Source organism: Stegostoma tigrinum, chromosome 42 (genome assembly GCF_030684315.1).
Source record: "Stegostoma tigrinum isolate sSteTig4 chromosome 42, sSteTig4.hap1, whole genome shotgun sequence".
Taxonomy (NCBI): domain Eukaryota; kingdom Metazoa; phylum Chordata; class Chondrichthyes; order Orectolobiformes; family Stegostomatidae; genus Stegostoma; species Stegostoma tigrinum.
This window is the reverse complement of record NC_081395.1, coordinates 1,947,739-1,963,421: the sequence shown is the minus strand read 5'-3', so window position 1 is coordinate 1,963,421 and position 15,683 is coordinate 1,947,739. Positions and strand designations below refer to the sequence as shown.

The 15,683-nt window shown below is 48.2% G+C and overlaps 1 protein-coding gene across 1 annotated transcript; it reads right to left on the bottom strand.

The window, feature by feature from the left end:
• Positions 1–5,881: 5,881 nt before the first annotated feature.
• Positions 5,882–13,944, bottom strand: LOC125449213 (actin, alpha cardiac muscle 1). The gene is made up of 7 exons (XM_048524899.1): positions 13,810–13,944; positions 11,588–11,728; positions 8,520–8,844; positions 7,910–8,071; positions 7,623–7,814; positions 6,890–7,071; positions 5,882–6,423 (listed from the first exon to the last, which is right to left on the bottom strand). Exons 2-7 carry the CDS (start codon positions 11,714–11,716, stop codon positions 6,280–6,282), a joined length of 1,134 nt encoding a protein of 377 aa, XP_048380856.1. The 5' UTR covers positions 11,717–11,728; positions 13,810–13,944; the 3' UTR covers positions 5,882–6,279.
• Between the last annotated feature and the right edge of the window lie 1,739 nt (positions 13,945–15,683).

Here is a 15,683-nt window from a genome sequence, read left to right as displayed (position 1 = left end):
TGGGAACTGCAGATGCTGGAGATTCCAAGATAATAAAATGTGAGGCTGGATGAACACAGCAGGCCAAGCAGCATCTCAGGAGCACAAAAGCTGACGTTTCGGGCCTAGACCCTTCCCATCCCAGGCCCCAAGATGACATTCCACATTAAGCAGAGGTTCACCTGCACATCTGCCAATGTGGTATACTGCATCCACTGTACCCGGTGCGGCTTTCTCTACATTGGGGAAACCAAGCGGAGGCTTGGGGACCGCTTTGCAGAACACCTCCGCTCAGTTCGCAACAAACAACTGCACCTCCCAGTCGCAAACCATTTCCACTCCCCCTCCCATTCTCTTGATGACATGTCCATCATGGGCCTCCTGCACTGCCACAATGATGCCACCCGAAGGTTGCAGGAACAGTAACTCATATTCCGCCTGGGAACCCTGCAGCCATATGGTATCAATGTGGACTTCACCAGTTTCAAAATCTCCCCTTCCCCCACTGCATCCCTAAACCAGCCCAGTTCATCCCCTCCCCCCACTGCACCACACAACCAGCCCAGCTCTTCCCCCCCACCCACTGCATCCCAAAACCAGTCCAACCTGTCTCTGCCTCCCTAACCGGTTCTTCCTCTCACCCATCCCTTCCTCCCACCCCAAGCCGCACCCCCAGCTACCTACTAACCTCATCCCACCTCCTTGACCTGTCCGTCTTCCCTGGACTGACCTATCCCCTCCCTACCTCCCCACCCACACCTTCTCCACCTATCTTCTTTACTCTCCATCTTCGGTCCGCCTCCCCCTCTCTCCCTATTTATTCCAGTTCCCTCCCCCCATCCCCCTCTCTGATGAAGGGTCTAGGCCCGAAACGTCAGCTTTTGTGCTCCTGAGATGCTGCTTGGCCTGCTGTGTTCATCCAGCCTCACATTTTATTATCTTAAGTGACTGATAGTGCTGAGCCATCTCACAACCACGGATCAAGTCTAAGCTCTGCAGTCCTGTCACATCCAGTATTAAACGGTGATGGACAATTAAATAACTCACTGGATGAGGCTCCTTAAATGCCTGAATATAGGAGGAATAGTTAGTAAGTTTGCAGCTGATATCAAAATTGGTGGTGTAGTCGATAGTGAGGAAGGTTACCTCAGAGTACAACGGAACCTAGATCAGATGGGCCAATGGGCTGAGGAGTGGCAAATGGAGTATAATTTAGATAAATGTTAGGTGTTGCAATTTGATAGGGAAAATCAGGGCAGGACTTGTATATAATGTGGGGAATGTTGCTGAACAAAGACACCTTGGAATGCAGATTCATAGTTCCTTGAAGATGGTGTCATAGGTAGACAGGATAGTGAAGAAGGCATTTGGTACGCTTGCCTTTATTGGTCAGCGCATTGAGCACAGGATTTGGGATATCGTGTTGTGGCTTGAGAGGGCAGTGGTTTAGCCACTTTTGGAATATTGTGTTCACTTCTGGTCTCCCTGCTATAGGAAGGATGTTGTTAAATTTGGAAGAATTCAGAATGGATTTGCAACGATGTTGCCTGGATTGGAGGGTTTGAGCTTAGTGGGGAGGCTGAATAGGCTAGGGCTATTTTCCCTGGATCATCAGGGGCTGAAAGGGTTAGCTTATAGACATGTATAAAATAATGAAGGGCATGGACAGGGTGAATAGCCAAGGTCTTTTACTTAGGGTACGGCATAGGTTTAAGGGTAGACAGGAAAGATATAAAAGGGATCTAAGGAGAAACTTTTTCATGAAGAAGGTTGTGTGTGTTTGTAATGAATTGCCAGAGGAAGCAGTGGAGGTGGCACAATTAAACATTGAACAGGTAGCTGGATGGGCATATGAATAAGAAAGGTTTAGAGGGATATGGGCCAAATGCTGTCTCACAACACCAGGGACCCCAGGTTTGATTCCAGCTTTGAGCAACTGCCTGTGTGGAGTTTGCACGTTCTGCTTGGGTCTGAATGTGATTCCTGTAGGTGCTCTGGTTTCCTCCCATAGTCCAAACGTGTGCAGGTCAGTTGGATTGGCCATGGGAAATGCAGGGTTACAGGGACCAGGTAGGGGCATAGATGCTGTTCAGAGGGTCAGTATGGACTCAATGGGTTCAATGGCCTGTTTCTACACTATAAGGATTCTGTGATTCTATAAATAGGACTAGATTAATTTCGGATATCTGGTTGGCATGGACAAATTGGACTGAATGGTCTATTTCCTTACTGTATACTCTGACTTTAAAAATCCCCATCCTCAACCATAGTAGAGCCCAGCATATCAGCGCAAAAGGTAAGGCCGAAGCATTTGCAACAATCTTCAGCCAGAAGTGCTGAGCAGATGATCCATCGCAGCCTCTTCCAGTGGTTGCCAGCATCACAGACACGCGTCTTCAGCCAATAGGATTCACTCTGCATGATGTCATCCCTTGACATTTCATGGCATTACCATCACTGACACCCCGATAATCAACATCCTGGGAGTTAGCATTCACCAGAAACAGAACTGGATTCAGCATATTAATAAAGTGGCTCAAGAGCAGGTCAGAGGCCAAGAATATTGCAGCAAATAACTCACCTCCTGACTCCCTAAAGCCTGTCCACCTTTTACAAGGCACACATCAACAGTGTGATAGAATACTTCCTACTTGCCTGGTTGGATGCAGCTCCAACAAAACTTGAGAAGCTTGGTACCATCCAGGACAAAGCAGCCCCCACTTGATTGGCACCACATCCACAAACACCCATTCCGTCCACCACCAAGGCTCAGTAGCAGCAGTATGTACTATCTACAAGATGCACTGCAGAAGTTTGCCAAAGATCCTTAGACAGAACCTTCCAAACTCACGAATACTTACAGCTAGAAGGACAAGAGCAGTAGGTACATGGGACTGTCACTCCCTTCTAGTCCCACTCAAAGGCACCGCCATCTTGACTTGGAAATATATCGTTGTTCCTTCAAATCCCTCCGTCAAGGCATTGCGGCTCAACCTACAGCAGGTGGACTGCAGCAGTTCAAGGAGGAAGCTCGCTACCACCTTCTCAAGGAGCACCTAGGGATGGGGCAATACAGATTGGACCAGCGGAGATACCCACCTGATGTGGTTGAAAGTAAAGAAAGGATGATTCAGGTTGTGGTCCTGGGAGTGAGAGTTAATAAAAGAATTTCAATCAGAAATAGATCTGTGAAGTGGCAGAAAATCCCTGGAGTGCAAGAGCTGCTGAAGGAGACATAAACAGAGCCATTTGCCAGAGCCTGGTAGATCTTTAACAATCCATTCAGGAGTAAACATTCCCAAATATCTCCAGTGCTTTGCACCGTGTCCAACATCGTTTTGGAGAATATGGTGTTTACACAAATCCCATTAAGAATGGGACTGCTTCATTTTGCTTCATATTTAAGTCTATGTGATCTGCACACTGTCAAAGGCTTCTTTAACTGATTCAAACACAATAAAATAACTTCAAACAAAATACTTGTTCTGAGGCAAAATGAGAGCTATTTCTGACAAATCTATCAAACCCCACAAAGAAGAAATGATGTGAAGTCAATTTTAAATGGCTTTTTGTTTAGTGATGATTGATAGAAGAATGTTACCCCCAGGATATGGAGGAAACTCAGGGACTTCCTTTTGAGAATACGTGACTGGTTCCTCACAACCCATTCAGAGGTAATCAGTCTAACATCTGATTGAAATCACAGTGTAATCCACAGTGCGGCGCTCCTTCACCACTGACCCTCCGATGGTGCGGCTGTCCCTTAGCATTGACCCACCGACAGTGCGGCGCTCCTTCAGTGCTGACCCTCCGATGGTACAGTGCTCCCTCAGCGCTGACCCTCTGAAACTGCTCCCTTAGTACTGAACGTCGGATAGTGTGGCTCTCCCTCAGCACTGACCCTCCTACAGCGCCCACTCCCTCAGCACTGACCCTCCGACAGTGCGGCGCTCCCTCAGCACTGACCCTCCGACAGTGCGGTGCTCCCTCAGCGCTGACCCTCTGAAACTGCGATGCTCCCTCAGTGCTGACCCTCTGACAGTATGACACACCCTCAGCCCTGACCTTCTGACAGTGCAGCTTTCCCTCAGCACTGACCCTCTGACACTGTGGCGCACCCTCAGCACTGACCCTCCGATAGTGCGGCGCTCCCTCAGTGCTGACCCTCTGACAGTGCGACGCTCCCTCAGCACTGACGCTCGACAGTGCGGCTCTCCCTCAGCACTGACAGTGCGGTGCTCCCTTAGTACTGAACGTCGGATAGTGTGGCTCTCCTTCAGCGCTGGCCCTCTTTCAGTGTGGCTCTCCCTCAGCACTGACCCTCTGACAGTGTGGTGCTCTCTAAGAGCTGACCCTCCGACAGTGCGGCAATCCCTTAGCACTGACCCTTCAACAGTGCGGCACTCCCTCAGCACTGACCCACCGACAGCGACACTCCTTCAGCGCTGATTCTCCAACAGTGCTGTGCTCCCTCGGCACTGACCCATCAAAAATGCAGCACTCCCTCAGCACTGACCCTCAGACAGTGCGGCAGTTCCTCAGCGCTGACTCTCCGACAGTGCCCACTCCCTCAACACTGACCCTCCGACAAGGGCAGTGCTCCATCATTACTGACCCTCTGACAGTGCGGCGCTCCCTCAGCACTGACCCGCAGACAATGCAGTGCTCTCTCAGCACTGACCCTCAGACTGTACAGCGCTGTCTCAGCACTGACCCTCTGACAGTGCAGCGCTCTTTCAGCACTGATCCTCTGGCTGTTGCACCCCCATCAACACTGACCCATTCCACCCTTTGAGCCTCTCTGCTTATCAATATGATTATGGCTGAATGTCCACCTCAGTACCCTGTTCCTGCCTTCTCCCCATGCCCTTAACCCTCAGAATTGTACCTAAGTTTTTCTTGAAAATATTCGTTGTTTTGGCCTTTCCCACTTTCTGCGGCAGAGAATTCCATAGGCTGGCTACCCTTTGGGTGAAGACATTTCTCCTGATCTCAATCATACTTGGTCTGCCCCATTGGTTTAATCTATGATCCTTGGTTCTGGACTCCCTGGCCTTGAAGAACATGCTTGTTCCTTTGTGTTTACCCTTTCTATCCTGGATGTGTACTGCTTCAGCATCTGAGAAGGTGCAAATAGTGCTGAACTTCGTGCTCATCAGTGAACATCCCCACTTATGACATAATGATGGAGGGAAAGTCTTTAATGTAACTGCTGGAGATGGTTGGGCCTAGGACACTATCCTGAGGAACTCCCGCGGAGATGTCCCAGAGCTGTGATGTCTGCTCTCCAACTAACCATAGCATCTTCCTATGTGTCAGGTATGACTCCAACCAGGTTTGCCCCCTGATATCCATTGACAGCAGTTTTGCCAGGGCTTCTTGATGCCACGCTCTGTCGAATGCAGCCTTGATGTCAAGGGCTGTCACTATCACTCCACATCTGAAACTTAGTTCTTTTGTTGGTGTTTGAACCGAGGCTGTAATGAGGTCAGGAGCTCAGCGGCCCTGGCGGAACCCAAACTGTGTGTCACTGAGCAGGTTATTGCTGAGCAGCTGCTGTTTGATAGCACTGTTACTGACACCTTCCATCATTTTACTGACGATCGAGAGGTGACTGATGGGACGGTAATTGGCCGGGGTTGGATTTGTCCTGCTTTTTGGGGACTGGACATAATGGGCAGTTTCCTACAACATCAAGTGGATCCTGAAAATATTTCAGCATGATTTAACAAAAGGGTAACTCGGTGAGTGTGCATCTCATAATTCAACACTGTCCAAAGTTGACAATGAAGCTCAGGAGACCTGGTGCCTCTCAGCTTGTGAGCTGGAGACCAGAGGACACTACCAGTCAGCCCATCAACCAGTAGTTAGCAACGGGAAGAAACTCACACAACAATCAGAGGATTATCTGTTTTTTTATTCACGAGAACACAAATAATGTTCATAAATAACAAAACAGGGACTTGAACAAAACAGTTAAAGGGACAGACATTTACAGAGGAGTGTTAAGATATTGTTTAGGGCAGTGCTTCATTCTGTTGATTGGTGATTAAGATTCGTAAACAATGAACACTGACAGACTGGGGTACACCTCAGTCCAGGGTAGACTCGACGAGGAGCAGTCTGACCCTCTTCTCAAAGTGTCTTGGTTGGAAGCCAGGTCTAGATGGAACACTGTCAAGTGCACTGTAGGTTAGAGCATTAAGCACGGTAAAACAAAAACACCTCCGGAGGACAAGAGATGGATTGCCTTTGTCCGAAAACTCACTGCCTTTCATTACTGGGCGGGGCTGAGATTCTTTAGAAGCATTTCCTGTGGACAATGGAAGGACCAGCTTCATCATATTCCTGTTTGCTGATCCACATCTGCTGGAAGGTGGACAGAGAAGCTAAGATAGAGCCTCCAATCCAAACAGAGTATTTACGCTCTGGGGGAGCAATGATCTGCAGAGATACAAAGAAAAAGAAAATCAACTTCCAACTTTGCTGCATCCAAAAAACTCACAACAAGACAACCTTTCTGAAGTTTTGGTCATTGTGCAGTTACAACACAGCAACTTCAGTGTGTTATCAAACCACACAAAATGTTTCAACTAATCACTGATATTTCAAAAAAATTGCAGCAAGCTTAATTGTGTCCCACGCCCAGTTAACAGATGGACAAAGTATTAATACTTTAGAGTTCTTTTGAGACACTGTCAAATTTAGACATGCCGAAAAGGTGCTATCGTCTCTCAGCTCAGTTCTTGTTGTTGAGAGATTATCCTTTCCCGGGCGGAGAGGCTATTAATTACTCAGCCTTCGACACAGGAATGTTGGCACCCGAGCAAGCTGCCTTTCCTGTCACAACGTGTGGTCATATTTGTTTGGAGCATGAATTGCCAATGACCTTCCAAAGCTATAGACCTACCTTAATCTTCATGGTGCTAGGGGCAAGGGCAGTGATTTCCTTTTGCATGCGATCAGCAATACCAGGGTACATGGTGGTACCTCCAGACAGCACATTGTTGGCATAAAGATCTTTACGAATGTCAATGTCACATTTCATGATGCTGTTGTAGGTAGTCTCATGGATTCCAGCAGATTCCATACCTGGTATAATGAGAAAGAGATGAAAGGACTGGGGTGATATACAGCAACTATGACCTGCTGTTCATGACCTACTATCCTCAGTAAACAAAGAACAGAGTGGGGGTCATGGCAAAATCTCTGTTATCCCTTCTCTCTACTTGCAAAGCTGCTTGTCTTTAAAGAAGCAGAAAGGCTTCCATTTCAATTAATTGAAGCAATAATTCCTGACAGACCGTAAAACAGAAGTGCTTGTTTTTGTTTATTTCCCACAGAAAATGCCATGATGGTTTCTATATTGCCATGGTGTGGACCACGGACTGTGGGATTTCACTGGATGTGAGGCATTGCTTCTGGCCTCTCCATCCTAGTTTACAGAGGAGGGAAGGAAACAAAACAACCCAAGCAATGTCCCTAATCCTGATTGTGTTGCATCAACTATTCTAGGGGTCAGATTGAGATGATTAGATGATTTCCCCAGGACTTAATAGCCCGACTTTGACTGTTGTTTGGGGCCATTCATGGTGTAAGACCAAGCTGATGGCATGGGCCAAACCACAAGGTAGGGTCCTTACCAATGAAGGATGGCTGGAAGAGGGTCTCAGGGCACCGGAAACGCTCATTGCCAATGGTGATGACCTGGCCATCGGGAAGTTCATAGCTTTTCTCCAGAGAAGAGGATGATGCTGCAGTCGCCATCTCATTCTCAAAGTCCAGAGCCACGTAGCAAAGTTTCTCTTTGATGTCACGGACAATCTCGCGTTCAGCTGTATTGAGTGAAACAAAGATGGTGAGTACAAACTGCAAGGACCATCTCGTCCCCTAAACAAAGCGTGGCCCAAGGTGCCAGTATTTCACTCACCGGTGGTGACAAAGGAATAACCGCGCTCAGTGAGAATCTTCATCAGGTAATCTGTCAGGTCGCGACCAGCCAAGTCCAGGCGCATGATGGCATGAGGGAGGGCATAGCCTTCATAGATGGGCACGTTGTGGGTCACACCATCACCAGAGTCCAGGACAATACCTGCAGGACAAAACAAAGCTGGTAAAAAGGTCAGGCATGGATCAAAGAAAATTGTGACATGGTTTCCTCATCGTTGAGAAGCGTTAAAATTTTCACTCCATTTCCCTGTCTTGGGAAGTCGATGGGATGGCCATTATTTGTCGATTCACAGCCATCCCAAGGTTTAAGCTAGCCAGATTCCTTGAACAAAGCCCAGGTTGTTTTGGATCTATTCAAGCTAGCTGTAGGAACCCTCCCAAACCTAGGGGAATCCAAACTTGCAAAGTGTGTTCCTGGACTGACTCAGTGAGAACAGAACCAGGTTTGGTTTTAATGGTCTCCACAGTGGAGTAGCCTCCATTACTGACCATGGACTCCAGTGAGATTTGCCATTAGACACATCAGGCTGAAAGGATTCAACATTGTATGAAGCTGAATGACAGTGAGCAAAGAAGAAAGATGACTTTACCAGTGGTACGGCCGGAGGCGTACAAGGACAGCACAGCCTGGATCGCGACATACATAGCAGGTACATTGAAGGTCTCAAACATGATTTGGGTCATCTTCTCCCGGTTAGCCTTGGGGTTGAGGGGGGCTTCAGTGAGCAGCGTGGGATGTTCTTCAGGGGCCACACGCAGCTCATTGTAGAAGGTATGATGCCAGATCTTCTCCATATCATCCCAGTTTGTGATGATGCCATGTTCAATTGGGTATTTTAGAGTTAGGATACCTCTCTTGCTTTGGGCCTCATCTCCTACATAGGCGTCTTTCTGACCCATACCAACCATTACACCCTGAAAGAGGACAGGAAGCAGGTTAGAATGAGTTCTGATAACATAACCGGTCAACTCCAAAACTAGAAATATCAGAGTGTATATGGGTTACTCAGAATGAGTGTGTGTATGTATGTGTGTGTGCGCGCGCACTCGTGTATCCATTTTTGTATGTGAGTGAATACGAGCGATTGAATGACTGTCAGAGTATGTGTGTGCGTGTGTGTGTGTGTCTGTGTATGTTCATGTGTGTGTGTGTGTCTGTGTGTATGTTCGCGTGTGTGTCTGTGTGTCTGTGTGTGTGTTTGTGTGTCTGTGTGTATGTTCGTGTGTGTGTGTGTCTGTGTGTGTGTGTTTGTGTGTCTGTGTGTATGTTCGTGTGTGTGTGTATGTGTGTGTGTATGTGTGTCTGTGTGTATGTTCGCGTGTGTGTCTGTGTGTGTGTGTGTGTGTGTGTGTCTGTGTGTATGTTCGTGTGTGTGTGTGTGTCTGTGTGTGTGTTCGCGTGTGTGTCTGTGTGTGTGTGTGTGTGTCTGTGTGTATGTTTGTGTGTGTGTGTGTGTTTGTGTATGTTCGTGTGTGTGTGTGTCTGTGTGTATGTTTGTGTGTGTGTGTGTGTGTTTGTGTGTGTTCGTGTGTGTGTGTGTGTGTGTGTATGTTTGTGTGTGTGTGTGTGTTTGTGTATGTTCATGTGTGTGTGTGTGTGTGTGTGTGTGTGTCTGTGTGTGTATGTTCGTGTGTTTGTGTGTGTCTGTGAGTGTGTGTGTGTGTGTGTGTGTGTGTGTCTGTGAGTGTGAGTGTGTGTGTGTCTGTGTGTGTATGTTCGTGTGTTTGTGTGTGTCTGTGAGTGTGTGTGTGTGTGTGTGTGTATGTTTGTGTGTGTGTGTGTGTGTTTGTGTATGTTCATGTGTGTGTGTGTGTGTGTGTGTCTGTGTGTGTATGTTCGTGTGTTTGTGTGTGTCTGTGAGTGTGTGTGTGTGTGTGTGTGTGTGTGTCTGTGAGTGTGAGTGTGTGTGTGTCTGTGTGTGTATGTTCGTGTGTTTGTGTGTGTGTGTGTTTGTGTATGTTCATGTGTGTGTGTGTTCGTGTGTGTGTGTGTGTGTGTGTGTCTGTGAGTGTGTGTGTGTGTGTGTGTGTGTGTGTGTCTGTGAGTGTGTGTGTGTGTGTGTGTTCGTGTGTGTGTTCGTGTGTGTGTGTGTGTGTCTGTGAGTGTGTGTGTGTGTGTGTGTGTATGTTCGTGTGTTTGTGTGTGTGTGTGACTGTAAGAGTGAGTTTGAGTGAGTGGCTTGGTGTGAGTTGTTGGGGTGCAGTGCAATACTCCTTAATTATTCACTCAGAGCAGGGAGTGTTCCCTGAGGAGGGCAGTCTCTCTGAGGAGAGGGATCTTAGAAGAGAGGATCTATTTGAGGAAGGGTCTCCCTGAAAAGTGATCTTCTGCAGAGGCACAACAGCCTTTCTTACTAAAGCTGGTTTAAAGCTGTATATTATTTTCAAACATCGCAGTAAAAGCTCCTGAATACACCACATGGTGAGAAATATATGACCCAGTCCGTGTTCCAAAAAGAACATGATTTAACATGCTAGAATGTTAACATAAAAGAAATTTAAAACTAAAAGCTGGGACCAGGCCTGCTCTGAAATCTTGAGAATTTGGGAAATGTAAGTGTGAATGAACGCTGCAGCCCAAAACTGTTACTGGTGACACATGGCCTCCTTCACAGTCACCCTCTCTATATTTAGTCACCCCCCGTTGCCACACAGGAATTCAGAAACTCATCATACTAAATGAGTCAAATGATTCATCAGCTTTGGCAAAGAGTCAAACGGGGGGAGATGAGGACCAGTTATATTTACAGTGTTGGCAGTTGGAATGCACTGCTTGAAAGGTAACATTCAAAGGGAATTTTAAAAATGAAATTGGATAAATGGGGGAGATGGTAGTGGACTGAAAAGTTTACTGGATGAGTAATCGAGACAGCCAGGCAATGCTCTGGGGACAAGGGTTCAAATTCTATCAAAGCAGCAGGCGGGACTTAAATTACCTAAATAAACTTACAAATGAGAGTTTGTCTCAGTGATGGTGACCATGAAACTATCATTGGTTCTCATAAAACCCCATTTGCTTCACTAATGTCTTCACGTAAGAACTGTACGAAGCCTACTTTGTGGACTACAGTGGTTTAAGAAGGCAGCTCACCAGCACCTTCTCAACAGTAACTAGGGATAGGAGCAATAAATGCTTGCCCAGCCAGTGATGCCCCACATCTCACAAATGAATAAAAACCAGTCTGGCTTACATGTGAGTCCAGACCCACAGCAATATTGTTGACTCCTAACTTCCCTCCTAAATGGCCCGTGAGCCATTCAGTTCAAGGGGCAATTGGGGACGGGCAACAAATGCTGCCCCAGCCAGTGACACCATAGAATACTTGTTTGAAAGTTGTGAGGTGTCTGGGAAAGAGCAGGGACATGAATCCTTGAGAATTGTTATAGCTTTCAGACCCTGTTCATTAGTGTGGGGTTTCTATTGACCCCTGTCTCTGAAGGAGTAAGATGAGTTAGACTCTTACCATTTCCATTGGGGGTATAAATGTTTTGTTAAGATGTATCAAATGTGTTGTACAGATGAATCATCCATCAAACTGTTTGGGAATGCTGGGGTTGCAGATAGAGTGAATGCACATGATAGTGCGGATAGGGAGAGTGGCGCCATCAGACTGAAGCTGAGGGGGGTATTGAGGGGAAAGAATTGGGGGATGAGTACCTGGTGTCTGGGTCGGCCCACGATGGAAGGAAAGACAGCCCTGGGAGCGTCATCACCGGCAAAGCCGGCCTTTACCAGGCCAGAACCGTTGTCACAGACCAGCGCGGTGGTTTCCTCGTCGTCGCACATGGTGAGGGATTTCTGCCATGGGAGGAAAAGATAGTTACAAATGTTTTGAAACACACACAGAGATTTCACAAAGAGACATAGCAGCCCAGCCCCTGTCCCACAAGTAATTCATCTCCCTGCTCCCCTCATGAAAGACAGTACTCAGTGTATTTCAGAACATACAGCAACTGGTGGCTGTCAAGCCCTTCAAACCCAACCTGCCATTCAATGAAATCATGGCTAACCTTGCACTTCAACACTATTTTTCTGTGCTATCCCATGTCTGTTGGTGTCTTTAACATCTAGAAATGTATTGAGCTCTGTCTTGAACATGTTCAGTGACTGAATATCTGCAGCTTCTGGCCTAGAGAATTCCAAAAACTCCCCCACGGTCCAAGTGAAGACATGCCTCCTCATCTCAGTCCTAAAGCACATGATCCATATCCTGACACTTTGTCTCCTGGTCCTAGATGTCACAGCCAGGGAAACATCCTTCTTATTTCTACTTATGTCCATCCCTGTAAGGATTTGTTTGTTTGGATCAGATCACCTCTCATTCTTCTACACTCCATGGAACACAGCCCCAGGACATTTGATTTTTCCACATCGGATGATCCCTCCATCCCAGGAATTTTATCACTTGCCCTGGTGCCTTGGGGTTAGAACTGAGCTGAATACTTCCTTCCTGACTCCTTCTGGGCTCCCCCTCTTCTTCAACCTTCCCTTCCAAAATCTCCCACCCTATTCTTAATGACTGAGCAACTTTCCTCCAAAGTCCAGGAGAAGGAGGTATGGTAGAATTCAGATCTCAGAGAAGAGGGAGGAATAAATCTGCAGATTATGAAGATTGGGCAGCGATGGCAGACCTGGTGACTGCAGCCTGTCCTGCATGACCTTCACACTTGATGCAGGTTAGTCAAGGGCAGAGGCTTTCAAAAGTGGCTCAGTTAGTCTGTATTCAGGACAGTGCAACTAAATCAATGCTTCCTAGCCATTAGCTGGTCAAGGTTTACCCCCAGGTCAAATTCCATTCCCATTGGCCCCATCTGCCCATTCACAGTGCGGTTCACAGACAGTCTCTCCAGTGCCGGGGCAGGGTGGGTGGGGGTGGTATATATGTTGAGTTTTGGTGAAAACGTTTGGAGTGAAGCAGGAAGGGGTAAAAGAGAGAAGGAGGGGGAGAATGAGGAGGGAATCAGGAAGATAGGGGAAGGAGGAAATGTGGAAAACAGAGGGGCAAAATGGAATGAGGAGAGAGATGCAGAACATGTGTAGGGGAATGGCAAATTAGGAATGCAGGTCCATCAGGGGCTGTACCCAGCCAGATTGACCCAGGGAGAAGCCAGGGAAAGACAGGCAAAATTGTCAAATTTTATCATACTGTCAGCAAGAATTTTGCCTGCTCTAAACCCAACACTTCCTTTGGAGAGAAGGAAGAAGAGAACCATGTTACTGACATTGGATACTGTAGAAGCTGATTTTCAAGAGACTGGAACAGTGCGCAGTCCCAAAGGATTCTCATTCATCAGTTGGCCATTGACGGAAGGCCACTCTCCCAGCTGTGCTGAGACTCTGCATCTCAGTGGTAACACTCGCTGCTCAGAGGCAGCTGCGCTGGATATTTCCAGCCAGGCTGTTTGAGGGACACCTCGAGTGCAGGTGGGACTTGAACCCAGGCCTCCTGGCTCAGAGGTGGGACATTACTACAAAGGCCCTGAGTCAATCACTGTGCACTTGCCACAAGCTACCCTTTTGTATAAAAGAAAAATGACACTGTGACAACAGGAGAAACAACCATGTTTTTGGATTTTATCAACCGTTATTTTTAGCCAGAAATGAAAGTATCTTTTCACCCAAACACCTCACACAATTTCCTAACCCCATTCCTTTTCCCTGTTATTTGTATTTGCTTTGATAATTTATTCTCTTTTTCTGTTTCTAATTTACTTAGAATGTACTACTTTTCTCTTATTTCACCTTTGGTGCATGTGCCATTATAGTTACTGTTCACTTCTGCTTGCTCTACTCTCTCCCGGGTGAAAGCCCACCATCCCTCCCCCATACCCCCCACAACGTGCCTATCACATAAGAAAGAGCGAGAATTTGGGTCTTACCGGCTCCTAGGAGAGAGAGCGAGAGAGGTCTAGGTGAGGATGGAGGTAGGATGGGGCTGCTTGGTGGCTTACTGACTTTTATAGTCCCCACTAGATCCCAGGCTGGCTGCACACTCAGATCCCCAGAAGGAATTGTCAGTCTCACACTCCATATTTGGAGAAGGGGCTGCGGCTCATTTTACCAGGCCCATTCAAGGTGAAATAGCAGCAATTTAGTCCCAATGAAAGGAAGCTCTCAGCCTGAGAGATAGACACAGCCATGTTAGGAAAAGAGAGGACCAATCAGAGGGAACCATGAAGAAGGAATACCTCTCCATATAGGGAATGTCTTCTGGGAACGCCCTGCATGTGTCTGTGATCACCCATCTCCCAGCTATTATTGCAGTAACTCGATCTGTCGCAGCTTAGCCAAGTCAAAGGAAAGTTAATCCAGTGGCCACTGGCAGCCTGAAAACTTTCACAGCAACAACTTCCATTGCACCCAGCGCCTTTGCAGCATTCGTACCCATTTTGTGAGCAGCCCCCCGAAAGGGGCATGGCCAGAGAGGAAGGGGTGGCACAGGATGGAAGACATGGTGTACTGGGGTGAGGAGGAGTGAGAGTGAAGTGGGAAAAGGGATAAGGTGGAGAAGGATATGATGGAGGAGGGGAACGTAGGGTGGGGGAGGGGATGGAGACGGAGGGGGAGGGGAAAGTGGGGTGACGGAGGCAAAAAGAGGTAGGAGAGGGCAAAGTGGGGGGAGTGAGGGGCAAGTGGGGTTGGGGTGGGGAAGGCAACAGCGAGGTAGGCGATGGAGAGGGTGGAAAAGGCAATTGTGCAGGGGGGAATGGAGAGGCAGGGAGAGGGGAAAGTGGGGGAGGGGAGGGGAAGGAGAGGGTGGGGAGGGGAACTGTGGTGTGGGGGATCAGGATGGAGAGGATGGGAGGGGGAAGGTGGGGTAAGGGAGGGGAAAATGGGATAGGGAAGAGGAAGGAGGGGGTGGGGAGGGGAACTGTGGGGTGGGGATCAGGATGGAGAGGATGGGAGAGGGGAAAGTGGGGGAGGGGAGGGGAAGGAGAGGGTGGGGAGGGGAACTGTGGGGAGGGGATCAGGATGGAGAGGATGGGAGGGGGTAGGTGGGGTAAGGGAGAGGGTGGGGAAGGGAATTATGGGGTGGGGGTCAGGATGGAGAGGATGGGAGAGGGAAAAGTGGGGGAGGGGAGGGGAAGGAGAGGGTGGGGAGGGGAACTGTGGGGAGGGGATCAGGATGGAGAGGATGGGAGGGGGTAGGTGGGGTAAGGGAGAGGGTGGGGAAGGGAATTATGGGGTGGGGGTCAGGATGGAGAGGATGGGAGAGGGAAAAGTGGGGGAGGGGAGGGGAAGGAGAGGGTGGGGAGGGGAACTGTGGGGTGGGGGTCAGGATGGAGAGTCTGGAAGGGGGGCAAGTGGGGCACGGAAGGGGAAGGAGAGGGTGGGGGGAGGGAAGAAGAGTTTGGGGGAGGGGTAAGTTTGGGGGAGGGGTAAGTTTGGGTAGGGAATGCGGGGGTGGTGGAATTTAGTAAGTGGGCTCAAGAATGGTGTGATAAGGAGGAGAGGAAGGAGGGTTGGGGAAAGGAAGTGGGTGGAGGAAGGGAAGGCTAAGGAGGAATGTGAGAGGAGTAGGAGGGATTGGGTTGAGGAATGAGGGGATATGGTGAAAAGGTGGTTGAGGTTAGGAAATGGAGGTGGGGGAGGGAATGGGTTTGTAGGAGGTGGGAGATGGAAATAGTTATGTGTGATTATATGAGGGATGTGTATGAGTGATGTGCACAGTGGATGGCTCCTGGGATGTGTATAGGTTATATACAGGGAATTTATATAATGGTCTGTGTAGACAGAATGTATATAGAGGGAT